The following is an 18,052-nucleotide window of genomic DNA, read 5'->3' as shown; positions in this document are numbered from 1 at the left end:
TGGCGACCTCCACCATAATTCCGGCGACGTCCATCATTAACTTCGGTAATTTCTGCTGTCAATTTTAGTCATTTCCTCTCTCTTTCTCTCTCTTTCTCTCTCTCTCTCTCTCTCTCTCTCTCTCTCTCTCTCTCTCTCTCTCTCTCTCTCTCTCTCTCTCTCTCTCTCTTCTTCCTCTTATTTTTCTCTTTGGTTGCCCAAGTGGTTGATAGTGTTGAGATGAACTCCACACCTCTCGAGTCCCAGGTTCGATTGGAATATATGGTTTATCGAACCCCCAATTTGATTTGAAACATTTCAAGACATATATATATATTATATAAAATAGAAGGGAAAACGATGACTGGGACAAACATCCTTATTTAATTATGCATATTGTCTAGAAGCCCTTCTCAAAATTTAAAATATAGTCCTTCGAAGAAATAAAGTTACCTATTTAAAAAACAATAATCCTTTCCTTCTTAGAAATAAAATAACTAATTTAAGAAAAAAAAGAAACAAAATAAATTTCAAGAGTTAAAGAAAGAAATTAAAATCTCTCTCTCTCAATAAAATAATAACTAATTTAAGAGAAAAGAAACAAAAAAATAATACCAAAAAATAATAACTAACAAAAATCTCTCTCCCTCATTAAATTATAAAATAAATTTTGTAACATTTGATTGATATAAGTGTTCGTGCCCTAGGGCACGGGATATCATCTATTATATAAAACAGAAGGGAAAACGATGACTGGGACAAACATCCTTATTTAATTATGCATATTGTCTAGAAGCCATTCTCAAAATTTATAATATAGTCATTCGTAGAAATAAAGTTACCTATTTAAAAAACAATAATCCTTTCCTTCTTAGAAATAAAATAACTAATTTAAGAAAAAAAGAAACAAAATAAATTTCAAGAGTTAAAGAAAGAAATTAAAATCTCTCTCTCTCTCAGTAAAATAATAACTAATTTAAGAGAAAAGAAACAAAAAAATAATACCAAAAAATAATAACTAACAAAAATCTCTCTCTCATTAAATTATAAAATAAATTTTGTAACATTTGATTGTTATAAGTGTCCGTGCCCTAGGGCACGGGATGTACTCTAGTATATATATATATCGTATGGGAGAGAGTGGTTGTCAAAGACTCAAATGACTTAAGCAGACTTAGACTCTCTAATAGGACATTGACCACGACCAGTCATTTTTACCATGGCAACTGCTAACTCTTTGATCATCTTCTCCATCTTGTCTAAGTGCTGCGACACACTCGTCCCTTCTTGCATCTTGCTTGGTGTACTACAATTTCTATTATTGCGTACGTTATTTCGAAAAAGTAAATGTTCCTCGGATCTAGTACACCGGTTCGACGGTTTCGAGCCAAAGTCAATCTTCTTGAAGACAACAACTGACCGAGTCACAAACCAACCCTTCAAGTCTGAAAAATGCGGCTTCATGAGCTCGTAAAGTTGAGATCAATTAACTAGGACTGGACAACCACACCCCGCCTTCCTAGTGGAAAAGAACAAGGGTGGCTTTCCTTAGCGACGAAACACCTTCTCCATATCCACTCCGGGAGATGCTAGAGTTACTTAGAGGATGACATAATGACGTGGAATTTACTAAAAGACAAGGTGTTTTCAAAGTTTGACTACGGTGGGGACCACTTTTGTTTCCAAATGAGGAAACATGTCATCCTTTAAGTACCAAATTCTAAGTTACTCTATCTGATCTATTTGAGACGTATAAAGTTTCTTTGCATGCACTTTGAAAACACCTTATCTTTTAGTGACTTCCACGTCATTATGTCATCCTTTAAGTCATCCTCTAAGTAACTCTAACATCTTCCACTCCTCTGTCAAATCCGAATCCTCTACCCTTGGTCACATAATTTTTAGGTGAAATGACTACTTAAAGTTCCACAAATTTGGAACCACATCTCAAATGGCATCTTTCTCAATGTCAAATAAACCACAATCAACTAAAAAGCCAATGCCAAAATTGGATCAAACTGATAAGGTATTGGGGTCAACATCTCACTCTAAAATGATGGAAGATGCTAGGTGTTCATGACCGAATTTGTTCAAAACATATCTTGGGCCTGGTTATCGTTTTTGATAACAAGAATGCTATTTGGGGTGAAGTCCTTGGACTTACACTACAGCGACCTAATCAATGGAGGATGCGTGACTCATCGCCCAAAAATGTTTCAATATCTGAAGTTCCAATTCAGACTATTCAGCCCTCCAAAGTCGTGTGTTTAAGGTCTAGTCCCTCAGCGAAAATTAGATTTGGACAATTGATTAGATCTCGAATGTAATGAAAAAATAGAAAACCAATTACAGATTTTAATAACTCAATGTCAGATTACACATATCGTATATTGCCAGATGCACATATACATCTATTATCTATTATATAAAACAGAAGGAAAAACGATGACTGGGACAAACATCCTTTTTTAATATGGGATATTGTCTAGAGGCCCTTCTCAAAATTTAAAATATAGTCCTTTGTAGAGATAAAGTTACCTATTTAAAAAATAATAACCGTATCCTTCTTAAACATAAAGTAACTAATTTAAGAAAAAAAGAAACAAAATAAACTTCAAGGGTTAAAAAAAGAAATTAAAATCTCTCTCTCTCTCTTTTAATAAATTAATAACAAAGGATATTGTCCAGAAGTCCTTAAAATTTAAAATATAGTCCTTCGTAGAAATAAAGTTACCTATCTAAAAAAACAATAATCTTTTCCTTCTTAGAAATAAAATAACTAATTTAAATTAAAAAGAAACAAAATAAACTTCAAAGATTAAAAAAAGAAATTAAAATCTCTCTCTCTATTTCAATAAAATAATAACTAATTTAAGAGAAAAGAAACAAAAAAAAATAATACAAAAAATAATAACTAATAAAAATCTGTCTCTCGCAATAAAATATAACAATAAATTTCGTAAAATTTGATTGATACAAGTGTCGGTGCCCTAGGGCACGAACCAATGTACAAATCAAATTTGAGGACTTTTCATATTTATTATCGCTATATTGTGGACACACTAATTTTTTGGTATTTTACTTATTGTTTATTTTTTTTTGTTTCCTTTTTTTTTCTTAAATTAGTTATTTTATTTCTATTAAGGATACGGTTATTAATTTTTTAAATAGGTAACTTTATCCCTACGAAGGACTATATTTTAAATTTTTAGAAGGACTTCTAGCCAATATCCCTAATTAAAACAGGGTGTTTGTCCCAGTCAGCGTTTTCCCTTCTGTTTTATTATAATAGAGATATTGTCTAGAAGCCTTTCTCAAAATTTAAAATATAGTCCTTCATAGAAATAAATTTACCTATTTAAAAAACAATAATCCTTTCCTTCTTAGAAATAAAATAACTAATTTAAGAAAAAAGAAATAAAATAAATTTCAAGGGTTAAAAGAAGAAATTAAAATCTCTTTCTCTCAATAAAATAATAACTAATTTAAGAGAAAATAAACAAAAAAATAATATATAATAAAAATCTCTCTCTCTTAATAAAATATACCAATAAATTTCGTAACATTTGATTGATACAAGTGTCCGTGCCCTAGGGCGCGGGATATACCCTAGAAATAAAATTATCTTTTTAAAAAACAATAATCATTTCCTTCTTAGAAATAAAATAATTAATTTAAGAAAAAAAGAAACAAAATAAATTTCATGGGTTAAAAAAAGAAATTAAAATCTCTCTCTCGCAATAAAATAATAACTAATTTAAGAGAAAAGAAACAAAAAAATAATACAAAAAAATAATAACTAATAAAAAATCTTTCTCTCTCAATAAAATATAACAATAAATTTCGTAACATTTGATTGATACAAGTGTCCGTGCCCTAGGGCACGAGATATAGCCTAGTACATCATAAATGAGAGAAAAGAATAAAAAACGTAAGTACACTTCTTAATCGCTAGCATGAATACATCTATTTGTATATGCCATACCCCTAACAAAACAATGGCGAGGCCGGAAAGTATCTTCTATGGGACACATTTTAAAGATATTATAGAAAGAAAATAGCAACAAAACAATATTACGATACAAAATACAATATGTTTGTACGTTCTTCTCCTTGAAAAGTTTATCTATTCTAAACCACTTTAATAGTTGGATGAAACTTTCCCACGGTTGAAATTAGCCTCTCCAATTGATTGATTCCTTCCTAACAACTTAAATCTATTTCATGTAAGGTCAAATTAGTTCATTGTATTGCTAGTTGAACTAACCACATTCTCTTTCTTTATTCTATTTTCTCATTCATCTTTAAGTCCTTTTTCGTCTTCTTCCCTCATTTCTTTATGTTGTACCATTTTTCTGTCATGAATTAAGGACCACCATCACTGACGACCCTTAAGTGAATCACTTTTCGCCGCATTTGAGTTGTAAGTTTGATTTGATTTATTTAAACCTATATCACTTCAATGTGAAAAGAGAAATAATAGAATATAAAAATAAGAAGATAAACGTTAATGATGGAAGAAGAAGAGAGAGATGAAGAAGGATTTGAAGATGATGAGACAGAGAAGGTAAGTACCATTTCCCGTTAAAATAAGCAGTTCGATCCTACGTAAAAAAATTACCTAGCTTCTGGCAGTATCAGAAGGAATATGTTCAATTAGTAACCGATGTCTTAATGTACAATTTACTTCTAGGCACAAGTTCAAATCACCGTTTTGGGTTTTAGGTGCATTAAGAGCAAACTTGGGGGCTAAAAGGTGAAGTAGTGGTTCTTAAGGTGTAATATGTGAGGCTTACATAGGTGAGTGGTTGTGAAATGGACTTGGACTTGGATTTGGATTTGGATTTGTTTTAAAGACTTATTGGATTGGAGGGCGCCTAAGGGAATGTTCACATTTTAGCATGTGGGGCCAAGTGTCCTTACTCGGTCGCTCCCTTGTCCTAAGGTAATGACCTCGCACCTATAAGGCTATAACTTAGGATCTAAACACTCGCCTAAAGTGTGGTCTCCAACGTATGCCACTCGCACGTGAGACCCCTCAAACACTCTTCAGTGACCTGACTTTAGGAGCAAGAATTCATTCAATGGGTTCGAGGCACGCTGACAATACAATACAATACAACAAAAATGTGAGTACATTTCTCTCTCATAAACTTAGCTTTATGGTGTGTTTGGTTGCAGGAGCAGCCCTACATAGGGGGGTCGTGGGGGCACGTGCCCCCACAGACTCGAAGTTAAAAGTATTGTAGTGGGTGTAAAGTTAAAGTGTTCTTAATAACGTATTATTGTCAAATAGAATCAAACGCGTATGGTTGACACAAAATAGTGCTTGGCTCTTTGGTCGAAGGGTGGTGTGCTAGAGTTGTTGGACAGAGTTTTGAATCCTCTCACCTACCTATTTTCATTTATTTTTTTAGTACTTCAAATAACCTTTTTGCCCTTAATCTTTTTGGCCTATATATTTTCAATCAACATTCGATTTTTGAGTTATTTCGTTGTCTCCATATCACTTTTATGTCCTCTGTTTGTCTTTGATTTTCTTAATGTACCTTCTAAGACGATGATTTTTCTAAAATCAACCTCCTCTCACTCTTATCTCTCCTTAGCCTCTTTAATTAACATAAATTATGAGGATTCTATTTTAGGTAAAAAAAGAATCTCATTTTTTTTACATAATCTTTTCCTATGTAATTTAAATAGTATGACTAATTATCTATAGTGAGATTATCATTAAATACTTCACAAGTTAATCACATGCAATTCGTTGGGAATGTCACCATAACATATAAGGGTTACTAATGTGAACACCACATAAATTTTGGACAATTTACTTTTTTTTTTTAAAGTTGAATATGGACAATTTACTTATGAAGCAATAATTTATGTAATTTTGACAGAAGTTGGTAATGTAATTTGACAACCAACTATCAATTGATCATGATATTTTCTTCTCACTATTTATTATAACTAAAGTGTGGCCCGGTAACAAAAATTTTCTGTGTCCGCCACTGTTTGGTTGCGGGATTCATACCAAAAATGAGATTTGGTAGGAATCATGATTCCTTGGTCTGTTTGACTACCAAAAATTCTAGGATTCTTGAATCCTAAGGATTCCTAAGTCCAGAATTTGTATTAGAGCAAAATCACACCCCTACCCCCTAGGATTTGGTAGGATTTTGGATTAATAAACCCAAATTTTAAATTTAAGATAAACTCAAGAAGATTATTTCATAAAAGACATAATTTTTTTTTTCTTCAAAATAGTTTTTTTTTTCATACTCCGTTTTTCCTCGAAAACCTTTCTTTACAATTATGTTTTCTCTAAAACCATTTTTTCCCGAAAACGGTTCCCGAAAAAAGCACTTTCACCCAACATTTTCTCTGAAAATCATTTTTCTCGAGATTTTTCTTAGAACTCGTTTTTTCCCCCGAATTTGAGAATTTTTTTTTCTCGAAAAACAGTATTTTTACTTGAAAACCGTTTTCTCCATAAAATCAATTTTTCTCGAAAGCGTTTCTTCTCTAAAATCGGTTTTTTATGAAAACCACTTTCACCAAAAATTGTTTTTTCCCGCAAACATTTTTCCCTAGAAAATAAATTCTTTCCCGCTAACAATTTTTCTCAACAGACGTTTTTCCTCTAAATCGAGAAAACATTTTTTTTCCGAAAACCGTCTTTTTACCAGAAATTCTTTTTCTCCCTAAAATCGATTTTTCCGAAAACCACTTTCCCCCAAAACCGTTTTCCCTTGAAAATAGTTTTTCTCAAAAAACGCTTATCTCCGAAAACTCATTTTTCTCGAAAAATGTTTTTCCCCGATAACCGATTTTTCTCAAAAATAGTTTTTTTTTCCCTGAAAATCGTTTTTTTTTCGAAAACTATTTTTCCCGAAAAAAGGGGTTCTGAAAAATAATGTTTCGAACAAAAATGGGTTTCGGGAAAAAAAGTTTTTCGGGGAATAACAGTCATCTTGGGAAAAAAATTATATTTTCGGGAAAAATGGTTTACCAAAAAACAAAACGTTCTTGGGTTTTCTGAAAAAACGGTTAAAAAAAACGAATTCGGATCTCCTTAGGGTTTAGTTTATATAGCTACTAAACCCTAATCCCACCGCCTCACTAACTCTCTCTCTACAACCGACATTACACGGATACGCTAACACTTATAACCGACATAAGTCTAGCTTCGCATTCCAGCTCTGTCTCGGAGTCCTGCTTCGCATACCAACCCTGTCTCAGTAATCAACTCTGCTAACGGGTCCAAAATTCGGTTATAAGCGGGTTGGCGGGTCGTAAACCGGGTTCGATACCAATCGATATTCAAGTCACTTCTAACAACTTCCATAACGGTTGACGGCATCCGCCTTACCTACACCGCCTATCACAGTCGGCCTAACTCAGCATATAAAAACCCCTCCCCCATCGTCTTCCACGAGACACATGCACTTTTCACTGAGTAACTCATACTCGCCCCCAAAAGGTTTAATCAATATTAAATCTTTTAGTTCAAAGAGCAATCTGACTGTCTTGAGCGGGAGCGGTTATCGAAGCCTTTGCAGGTTTTCCCTTAGGTTTCTAAGGAGCAAGGAGCAGGAGCCAGAACCATCTTAAACGGGATATTCTATCATAACGGACGTTGTAGTGCATCAAGTTCCGGTTTCTTGTTGATTTGACGGAAGGCCAAATTTTGACATCAACAATTGGCGCTAGACAACAATACTATCAATTCGGTAACCCAGATCCCTACTTGGTTTATAAACTAACCGCCATTTCTCTTCAAGCAATTTGTCTTCAGAAAGCCATACCCCCAAAACGCTTCAGACCGAGCTTCCCACCACGGAGGTATCCATTACTGAAGCCGCAGAGGATGACAGAAAAGACAACAGATATAATAATACCCGTACAGATTGGAGACACCCCTAGTGAAGTCACTTACATCAGCAACACCCTAACGGAGGCAGAAAAAAGAAGAGCTGAGCACATTTTAAGGGCACATCGTCACGTGTTCGCCTTTGGATCCCACGAGGTTCCCGGGATAGATCCTTCTGTTATTACCCACAGATTGAATATCGTAGAAGGAAGTAGGCCTGTAAAGCAGAAGAAGAGAAACTTCGCGTCAGAAAAATATGCGGAGGTTGTGAAACAAGTTGACAAACTGCTAGCTTCAGAGAGTAATACGAGAAACACGATACCCCAATTGGTTGGCCAATGTAGTCCTCGTACGAAAGAACACGTGGAGGATGTGCATAGATTACAACAATCTGAACAAGGCCTGCCCGAAAGATGGCTTCCCTTTGTCGTCCATTGATCAACTAGTGGATTCAACTTTCAGACACGAACTACTCAGTTTCATGGATGCCTTCGCTGGTTATCATCATATAGCAATGCATTGGGCTGATCAGAAACACACTGCATTCTTGACAGATCAGGGTCTATATTTGCTATCAACAGATGTTGTTTGGTCTCAAGAACGCCAAAGCAACCTACCAAAGGTTGGTCAACAAGATATTCGAAGACCAACTTAAAAAGACGGTCGAGTGCTACGTGGACGATATGATCGTGAAGAGCAGAGCTCGTAAAAGCCTCATACCTAACTTCAAAAATGGTCTTCGACAGGCTGCGAGTCTACAACATGAAGTTAAATCCCGAAAAATTTGCATTCGGAGTAACTTTGGGAAAATTCCTCAGATTTATGGTGAGCCACAGAGGGATAGAAGCCACCCCGACTAAAATCACAACCCAGAGTCACGGAAAGAAGTTCAAATATGACGGGGCGGTTAACGCCCCTTTCAAGGTTCTTAAGCAAAATGGGAGATAAAGCCCCCCCATTTTTCAAAACACTAAAAAACATACCTGAATTTGAGTGGACGCCCGACGCCGAGCAAGGGACATACCTGATGAGCCTGCCCCTGTTAGTCAGCAAATCCGGGGGATGAACTGACCATTTATTTGGCAGCATCAGAAGAAGTAATTTCTGTAGTAGTGATAAAAATCATCGATGGGATAATGCACCCGGTGTACTTCGTCAGCAAGGTACTAAGCGGAGCAGAGCTGAACTACCTAACGGTGGAAAAGCTAACCTACGCGCTTGTCCTGACAGCGCGAAAATTACGACCGCATTTCCAGGCGCACACCATGATAGTACAGACCGGCCAACCTCTCAAAAACATGTTGCAGAGGATGGACTTATCAGGACGGTTAACAAAATGGGAAGTAGAGCTCAGCGAGTTTGATATCAAATATATACCTCAGAGCGCAATCAAAGGACAAACACTGACAAATTTCATTATGGAATGCTGAGTCCCTATAACGAAAATCGGACCGGAGCTTGATCTGGATCCTCTTCGTAGATGGAGCATCAAGCGAAGCTATGAGAGAAGCATGAGCTGTCCTGATCAGCCCAGAAGGAGAAAAAACTTTTCAAACAACCACGTTTAGGTTCGCTGTCACAAACAATGAAGTCGAATACGAAGCTTTGCTTGCTGGGCTGCGAATGCCTCTAAAGGCTAGGGCCACAAATGTTCAGGTATACAGAGACTCTCAACTCGTTGTCAACCAGATCAATGGGGATTACGAGGTTAGAGGAACCGACATCGCAAAGTACGTGACGAAAGTAAGAGATCTCGTACAATGGTTTGAGAAGTTCGTTATCACTAGAATTCCACGAGAGGAAAATGCGCTGGCAGATGCCTTGTCCAAAATGATCAAAGAACAGGCAACCATGTCAAGGGTGATTTTCCAGACCCTAGAACAGAAGAGCATAGACAAAGCAACCGAAATACTGGCTATAAGAACATCCCAAGAAGACATATGGATGAAGTCGTACATAGAGTACCTACGAACAGATAAGCTTCTCGAAGACGTCAACGAAGCAAATAAAATAAAGAGAAACGCAGCGAGATATGTCTTGCTCGATGGTCTCCTGTACAGGAAGTCTTTGGCCTATCCCTTACGACATTGTCTAGCAAAAGATGAACAAAAATATGTGATGGAAGAAACACACCAGGGAACAAAAACGAACCACGCGGCCCAAGAATGCTGCAGAGGCAGCTGATCTAGAATGGATGGCCCGGAATGCTGAAGGATTGCATGAAGTACACCATATACTGTGAATCATGCCAAAAATACGCCAACGAGCACATAATGCATCCCAACGAGCTAATGCCAATTGTGAGCCCCTGTCCTTTTGCACAGTGGGAGATCGACTTAGTGGGACCCTTCTCCAATGGACCAAGAGGGAAGAAGATGTTGTTGGTCATCGTAGATTATTTCACCGGGTCGAGGCGACAGCGCTGTCTAAAACCCGAATGGAGGACATTATAAGGGTACTGTGGAACAAGGTGATAACGCGATACGGGGTCCCGAGAATCCTCATCATGGATAACGGACCTCAGTTCAACAACGATATGATGAACAGTTTCCTTACGAAATACGGGATCAAGCCTGCTTACGTCAGCCCCGCTCATCCTGCAAGAAACAATCAAGTCGAGGTAACTAACAAAACTCTCGTAAAATACATTAAAACTAAATGCGACGGTAGCAAAAATTGGGTAGACGAACTCCCAAATGTGTTGTGGACTTACCGTATCACACCACAGAGGGCATCAAGGGAAACCCCGTTCCGAATGGTATACGGTATGGAAGTTGTGCTTTACCAAGCCTAAGAGTCAAATACTTCGACCCCGTGACAAACAGAGAACTCGTACGGGAGCACTTGGACTTAATCGACGAGGTCCGAGACCAGTCAGAAATAAGAAATCTAGCCTTTAAGGACACGATGATAAAACAACACAAATCCCACATGAAAGTAAGAAAGTTCGGCATGAGAGACATGGTGTGGAGAAACTCCAAGTTCGTCAAGAAGCCTTCCGAAGCGAAACTCTTCTCGACCTTAGAAGGACCTTACAAAATAGTCAAAGTGGTAAGGCCCGGGACATTCATGTAAAACACACGTCACGACAGATCCTCACACATCCATGGAACGTGAAGCACCTCATGCCAGCCTTTAGGAAAGAGGATGACACCAATTCAGAGATCCCATAGAATTCGTCAAAACAAAAAGGGGGGAGTAGGGGCTCCTGCATGCGACGCCACTGGTAAGAGACGTTTGAAAATTTTTCGAACGAATTCTGTGAAACGAGAAAACATCTTTAAGGAGAAATCCTAGTCTAAACTAGGCGTGCTCATGCCGACGAATAAGGAAAAGTCCTAGTTAAAGTAGTCGAGCTGAAGCCGACAAAAACAACCTTGGTAACCCAAGCCACGACCAGGGGCGCAAGGCGAAGTCCTAGTCTAAACTAGTCGTGCTCAGGCCGACGAATAAGGAGAAATCCTAGTTGAACTAGTCGAGCTTAAGCCGACGAAAACAACCCTGGTAGCCCGAGCCACGACCAGGGCCTCAAGGAGAAGTCCTAGTTAAACTAGTGGAGCTCAAGCCGACGAAAACAACCCTGGTAGCCCAAGCCATGACGAGGGGCCCAAGAAGAAGTCCTAGTCTAAACTAGTCGTGCCCAAGCCGACGAATAAGGAGAAGTCTTAGTTAAACTAGTCGTGCTCAAGCCGACAAAAAACATCCCTGGTAGCCCAAGTCTCAACCAGGGGACCAAGGAGAAGTCCTAGTTAAACTAGTCGCGCTCAAGCAGATGAAACAACCCTGATAGCGAAAGCTACGACCATGGGTCAGGGAGGAATCTCAATGCAAATTAAATCACCCTAGTAGCGAAAACCTTGATCAGGGGCCAAGGGGAAGCCCTAGATAAACTTAAATCAACAGAGCTTTCATTGATTATACAGGGCTAATTAGGGTTTTATTTTGCAGAGGGAAATAGTAAGCTAGGTCATGCATGATTAGAATAGGACTAACTTTTTCTTTTTTGTGCAGAAGAAGGGATTTGGAGTTAAGCGTAGTAAGTTAGGAAACCACATTAGTAAGATTAGGGTTATGCTGATAAAATAATAGTTTCATATTCAAGTAAATATGCATGCAAAAGGAAAAACGAAACGACAACCAAAAAGTATATATTATCAGTAGTTTACATATTAGAAGAAGAAGATGGAGACAGAGAAGAAAGAGAAACTACTTTAGGAGGAACTAAATCTACCGAAGCCCCCATAACCACCGCGACGAGCCGACCATTCACAAGACGAACCAAATACCCCATCACCTCAAAGATCACCGATCGATCGTCGTTCAAAACCTCTCTTTGAGAAAAGTGTAAGGGACATAAGGGATCAACAAAAAGAACCATCTTTAAATTTTCAAAGACGGTCAGACCCATGCAGCGAAAAACCCTGATGAAACCTTCGCTTTCGACTTCGATACGATAACGTTGAATGAAGAAATCGTCAATAATAAGAGTCAGATGAAAACCGACTCTAAGACTATCTCGGGGAGGATTCTCTGAATCAATAAAGTGGCCATAAGGAACACGATGAAGTCACCATCTCGCTCGAATTATATTTATAGGGCTAAACCATCGAAAGACGGAACGACCGGACGCCATGGTCGATCAAGCCTTAATCAGGCAGTAAATTTAAAAGGCAAACAGGAACAATCCCGAGTAGGTAGAATCGATAGTTGTAAGACTTCAAACGATAAAGGAGAGCAACAACAACTTTATTCATCATCAAATAAATCTATTACGGAAGAAATTGCAGTTAAAAGACATCAAGAAGAGCGTGACTATTCAGGTCTATTACATAAGAAATTGTGGAAAGGAAAATGAGTAGATCAACAACTCCCGATAAGTCTGAACTGAAGAAAAAGGAAGAAACTGAACAAAAGGGGAAAGATGGTGGAACCCAAACTGCAGGGAAACGACTCGGAGAAATCACCCCCTCATCCAGCCCGGAGAAAACAATCTGCGGGGTGCGCGTGATGACAACCTTGGGACATAATTCTCCACCACCTAGATCATTCTCCTCTAGGATGAAGATTCCCAAATGGCATCTGGACCACCCATGTCCCGCGGACAAGACCCACTGTGGCATCCTGGGTCGCCATCCCCATTATAGAGAACTTCACCTTTCGCCATCACCATCATAGAGAAAAAATTACTTGAAATAATGTCAAGTATAAACTCGAACAAGGGCCTCATCTCAAAGTTACCAAAATGGAGGAACCAAAAAGAAGTATCAAGAAGATAGAACGATTTAGAAAGATTGTTCTTGGAAAAACTTAAGCACAAGGAGACTGTTTATAGTGGAAGAAGAAGAGCAAAAACCTATCTTAACAGGCAAGAAGGCATTAAAGAAGAAGAATAAAGTAACCTCGGTAACACATCAAGTCATAATGACATGGCGTCTGACCGCGACTCAAGACTGACCAAGTTAGAGGAAATAATCAATGAGACTCAACAAGACTTGTTCGTTTCTCTAATCAGAGACTGCCACGTACCCCACGCATGCAAGTAAAGGTACTGTGGGCAGTCGCCCAAAAAAGTTAACGCTGAAAGCGCGTGATCAGAGAATCAGATATGTGACGCCACAAGATCAATGAGAAAAAGCAGAAGTTTATCCCCTAAGGCACGAAACGTGAGACGTATCACGCGTAAATCGATACGTGGTTGCACCCCTCGAAATGCCACCGCCTGTTTCAGCTCAGGCCATCAAGGACAATACCATCGCAGTTTGAGAAACAAGGCTTCGAAAACAGCTCAGCCAAAATAAGCTCCGGAATGCGGAGATTAATCACATGGAAATCAGCCCCAGAATATGGAGGTCAGTGAAATCAATAGAACGACCGAGTCTCACGAAACGGCTCTGGTCTAAGTATACACGTTGGCTTCAGGGTTATTTAAATTATTTCATGCTTAGAACTTGAGAGTATTTCTACTCCTTAGTTTTCTACTTTCGGCTAAGGAGTGGTGGGACTCATGATGATGCACAAAATCTCCAGATGTTGACCGACGTCAAGAAGTCAAGAGAAGACCAGAAGTCCAACGGGTCAACCCGGCTTAAGGCGACATGACAGTTGGGCCTTGAATGCTCTGTGACCTAAGCCCAGAACTAGGAGGTCGGCCAGGACTAGCTCAGAGGATTCCAACTTTGTTTCGTCTATAATATGATCAGATCAGCCCTGGGATTCTCCAAAGAAGTAAGGGGGTCCACGTAAGTGTAGACGGTAAAATATTAACGGGTCGGAAAGTCTGATAGTCAACGGGTCAACGGTGAAAAGTCTTGCCGGGTCGGGTCGGATGCTTCGGGGACCAGCTACGTGTTGAAAAGAACCTGCACACAAAAAGAGAGAAAAGATCGTGAACCCTTAGAGACACTGGGATGGTGCCGGCCTAAGGGGACTCCGACGGTCAAGTCAGATACTCGATCAAATATAAATAAAGTAAAAGTGGGTGATAGGGAGGTAACCGTCGTCGGAGTGCTTAGGTGTCGCGGCTCGTGGAGTTCTTGGAACAGATCTCCACGGTAGTGATATACTTACTGTAATGAAGAGGGTGATGGTAATGATGTATTGTCGTTAACTTCCTGGTCGTAAGTGGGCTTTGTAGTAAGGTGCTGGTCGTAAACGAACCTTACAGTATGGCTCTGGTCGTAAGTGGATCTAACGGCGAGGATCGATGGATGGAAGATGTCGATACGCCTAGCGTCTTATCGCTAGATGCGGTAAGAAGGTGATCGTATTAGGATGGTGATTCGACCAACTAGTTACTGCTGGATGCGTGTTACGGTCAGTTCGTTACCGTTGGATGGGAGATATATTAGACCAGAGAGTTCTCTTATGCAATAAGGTGGTGGTCGTATGGTGCGGATACGGTTAGCTAGTTGTCGTTTGATTTGTGACTACCAGACTCTTATCTCCCAACTTCTAAGACGATGAGTCAGAGACTTTGAGAGAATCAACAGATCTTTGAGATGCTTATGAGAGAGTAAGTGAGTGGAGAGAATCGATTAGGCTACTCGAGTACTGTTGTCGAATATTGGATGCCTCGAGACTGAGTGTAGCCTCTTGTATTTATAGTGTTGGAGGGGGGTCGCCTTGATGACGACCAGCGAGTAACCGACGTAGTTATTCCGTATCTTTAATCCAAGAGGTAAGTTAAGGGATAGAAGATCTGATGTACCGACCGTCAGATGAGTATTCGAATTTCTTGGGGACGGTCAGGATGTTATCGCGTGTGCGATAAGCTACTGGCCGGTAACGTCCGCCTTTAAGTAGTAGATACGAAATATTTACCACCAGTGTGGTTACGGATTGCGCAATAATCCTCTGGCCGTAAGATAGCCTAGTATTGGCCGGTGGTTATCGCGTGACACGTGTCAGATATGCTCAGTGTCAAGCGGGTATGGATTCGGTGACCAGAGTAGCGACTTGGGCCATTATCGGGCCTTGTTATTTAGCCTCGCGGGTTTTACCCTTACGAAGTAGTTGTTCCTTTATTCTACAGGCACCTCGTGGGGCGAATATTTGCGCATACAGTAAGCAAGGCTAACGCTCACGCCCTAAACTAGGGAGGTAGAAGCGCGCCACACGCTTACCAACTCAATCCTGAATCTTCCTAAAGATCTCAGGCGGTTAAGGATCTTAAGTGTTTAAGCTAGCTTGGACTTCAAGAGTCTCAAAGGAGGAAATATCTCCCAAAAGATCTATCACCTCGGCAGGATATTTACGAAGTATCCTTGAGCATAGGACTCCCAGTTATCCTAGATACAAGATCAACTCTGAAGGGAAACCCTAAATACGAATATTGGATAACTTCCCTAACGGTTGACGGCAGCCACCACCTCACCTACGCCGCCTATCACAGTCGACCTAACTCAACCTATAAAAGGCCCCCCATTGTCTTCCATAGGACACATGCACTTTTCACTAAGTAACTCATACTCGCCCCAAAAGGTTCAATCAATATTCATCTTTTACTGTAAAGAACAATCTAACTGTCTTGAGTGTCGGAGCGGTTTCCGAACCCTTTGCAGGTTTCCCCCCAGGTTTCTAAGTAGCAAGGAGCAGGAGTTAGGAGCATGAGCTAAAAGCATCTTAAACAGAATATTCTATCATAACAGACGTTGTCATGCATCAAGTCCCAGTTTTTGTTGATTTGACGGAAGGCCAAATTTCGACATCAGCAGTACGTACCAATTTCGGCTGACTCAAATATATATCAAGAAGTCATTGAATGTTGGGGATTCGTGGCTAAAACATGCCAACAAGAAAAGGAAGAAGCAATCAAATGTATTGTTCTCGATAGGTTCAAGGAGGTTTACTCTTCCGAATTCTAAGTATGGGTTCGAGTTCGAGGCACGCTCACAATACAAAAAAAAAAAATGTGAGTACACTTCTCTGTCGTAAACTTAACTTTAGTATTCTTACCTTCTCTCATCAGTTATTATCGGTTCTAAAGGAAAGAAAAAAGGAAGAAGATTTAGTACACATTTATGAGCTTTGCTTGTGCATAGTATGAAAACTTCAAGTAGTGTGTCGATCTTCATTTTTTTGTTGTGGCATCATTGTAAAGATTTTTGTGATATATATTTGATATATTAGAAATATAGAGTAATGAAGAATTTATATCATAATTTCTTTATTCCTTTTTGATACCTTTTTGAGGAAGAAAAATTCGATTTCGGGCGTGGGTTAAAATTTCATGATTTTAGTTTTCTTTCGCCTAATTTTTTTTCCATAAAATGTTCCGATTATATACATTGTTTCTACAACATAAAAGAAGAAAGCACGTCACAAAGCATTGGTAGTGTTCGTAGACCTAACTTTATTAATTATAGAATCTGCCAAGAGACAAATCTGACTGACAAACTTCTCTTTATGGGTTAGACGAGATTTAGTATAGATTAACGCAAGTATGCAACCCTCACAAAAAATAAGGAAAAAATTTGGGCAACAAAGTTTGAAAGACGAATTATTAGTTTTGTCAATTTTGTGGAAGTGGACAAAATATTTCTTCTTCATCTCCACCCACCTCCAGCTACCACCTCCGACCACTACTGTCCAGTTTTCTCCTCTGTTTCGCTCTCTTTAGTCCCTTTTTTTTCCTTCTCCCCCTTTTCCGTCACAATCACGACCTGCATTTATCTTTTTTTTTTTAAAGATTGTCAACTGTGAGAATCGCCCCACACGGTAGAATGCCTATTTAGCAACCAAGAATATAATGTTTAGGTCCTCCCTACTCATTGCCGATTGGTTTTGAGTTGGATGACCACAAACTTAACATGGTATCAAAGCATGACCTGAAGGAGATGTCATTCGACCAAAGATGCAATACGAGCAATTTGTCGGATAGGACAATTGATGAAGAAGATCATCAAGTCCAGACGAGTTAGGGATTATAGTGTTTAGCTAGAAACGAACTACGATCGTCGAATCACGAGACGAGTCGCGGCTAACATCGTCCGGATCCTACATCGGGTTACTCCAAAGAGTGTCGGTTTAATCAGAAGATATGACTAGAGAGATGAGAATATAAACATGGGTTAGACCCAGAAATATGTCCAAAAGGTCAAGCAAGAGGACTAAGGCAAAGATAGTAAAAAGCAGGAAACAATAGGGTTTTGAGTCGGGCACTTAAAGAGATATTAAGGCCCATAAGTGCCGGCCTAGGCATGGCCAGCCACACTAAAAGGAGGTCGGTCAGACCTAGCCTTAAGGGCATAGGTGGGCCGACCATCCATAAGCAGAGAAATAAAAGAAATTGAAACTAGGATTGGACTTTTAGGTGGGCCGGCCACCTAATTCTCTACAAAATCCTAAACTTCCTTCTATATTGGTCTTTTAGGAAACCTAATTAGGGTCAGACTCTAACTTCAGAATTCTATATAAGGACCTCATTAGAAGAGAATTAGGTGTGGGGAATTCTCAAGGAGATTACTATCTCTACAACATCAAGTAGAGAAAGAAAGAGAGAATTAATCCCAACTATCAATCTAGTCTAAAGAAGACGGTGTTCTTCGTCTAACCACCATTAAAGTTCTACCTAAACTTGAGGTGGGAGATCAAGTTGATTACTCGATTTCTCAAGTAGAGGAGCTACAATTGGAGTTATTGGTCTTCTTATTCAACCGCATTAGTTCGTGGGAAATAACGATTAAGGTAACAATCTCTATTTAC

General features: G+C 39.1%; 1 protein-coding gene across 1 annotated transcript; it reads left to right on the top strand.

Moving 5' to 3' along the window:
- The first annotated feature begins 9,472 nt into the window (after positions 1-9,472).
- On the top strand, positions 9,473-10,033 carry LOC147568396 (uncharacterized). The gene has a single exon (XM_086659608.1). It carries the CDS (start codon positions 9,473-9,475, stop codon positions 10,031-10,033), a length of 561 nt encoding a protein of 186 aa, XP_086515734.1.
- The last annotated feature ends 8,019 nt before the right edge of the window (positions 10,034-18,052 follow it).

The sequence above is a fragment of the Eschscholzia californica genome, unplaced genomic scaffold (assembly GCF_041429995.1).
Source record: "Eschscholzia californica isolate CP2 unplaced genomic scaffold, dmEscCali1.0.p SCAF_1, whole genome shotgun sequence".
Classification (NCBI taxonomy): Eukaryota; Viridiplantae; Streptophyta; class Magnoliopsida; order Ranunculales; family Papaveraceae; genus Eschscholzia; species Eschscholzia californica.
The sequence above is the reverse complement of the archived record's forward strand: the minus strand, read 5'-3'. Positions and strand labels throughout refer to the sequence as shown.

Coding starts and splice junctions, on each gene's coding strand:
- LOC147568396 (XM_086659608.1), top strand. CDS start 9,473: ATGCCTCTAAAGGCTAGGGCCACAAATGTTCAGGTATACAGAGACTCT.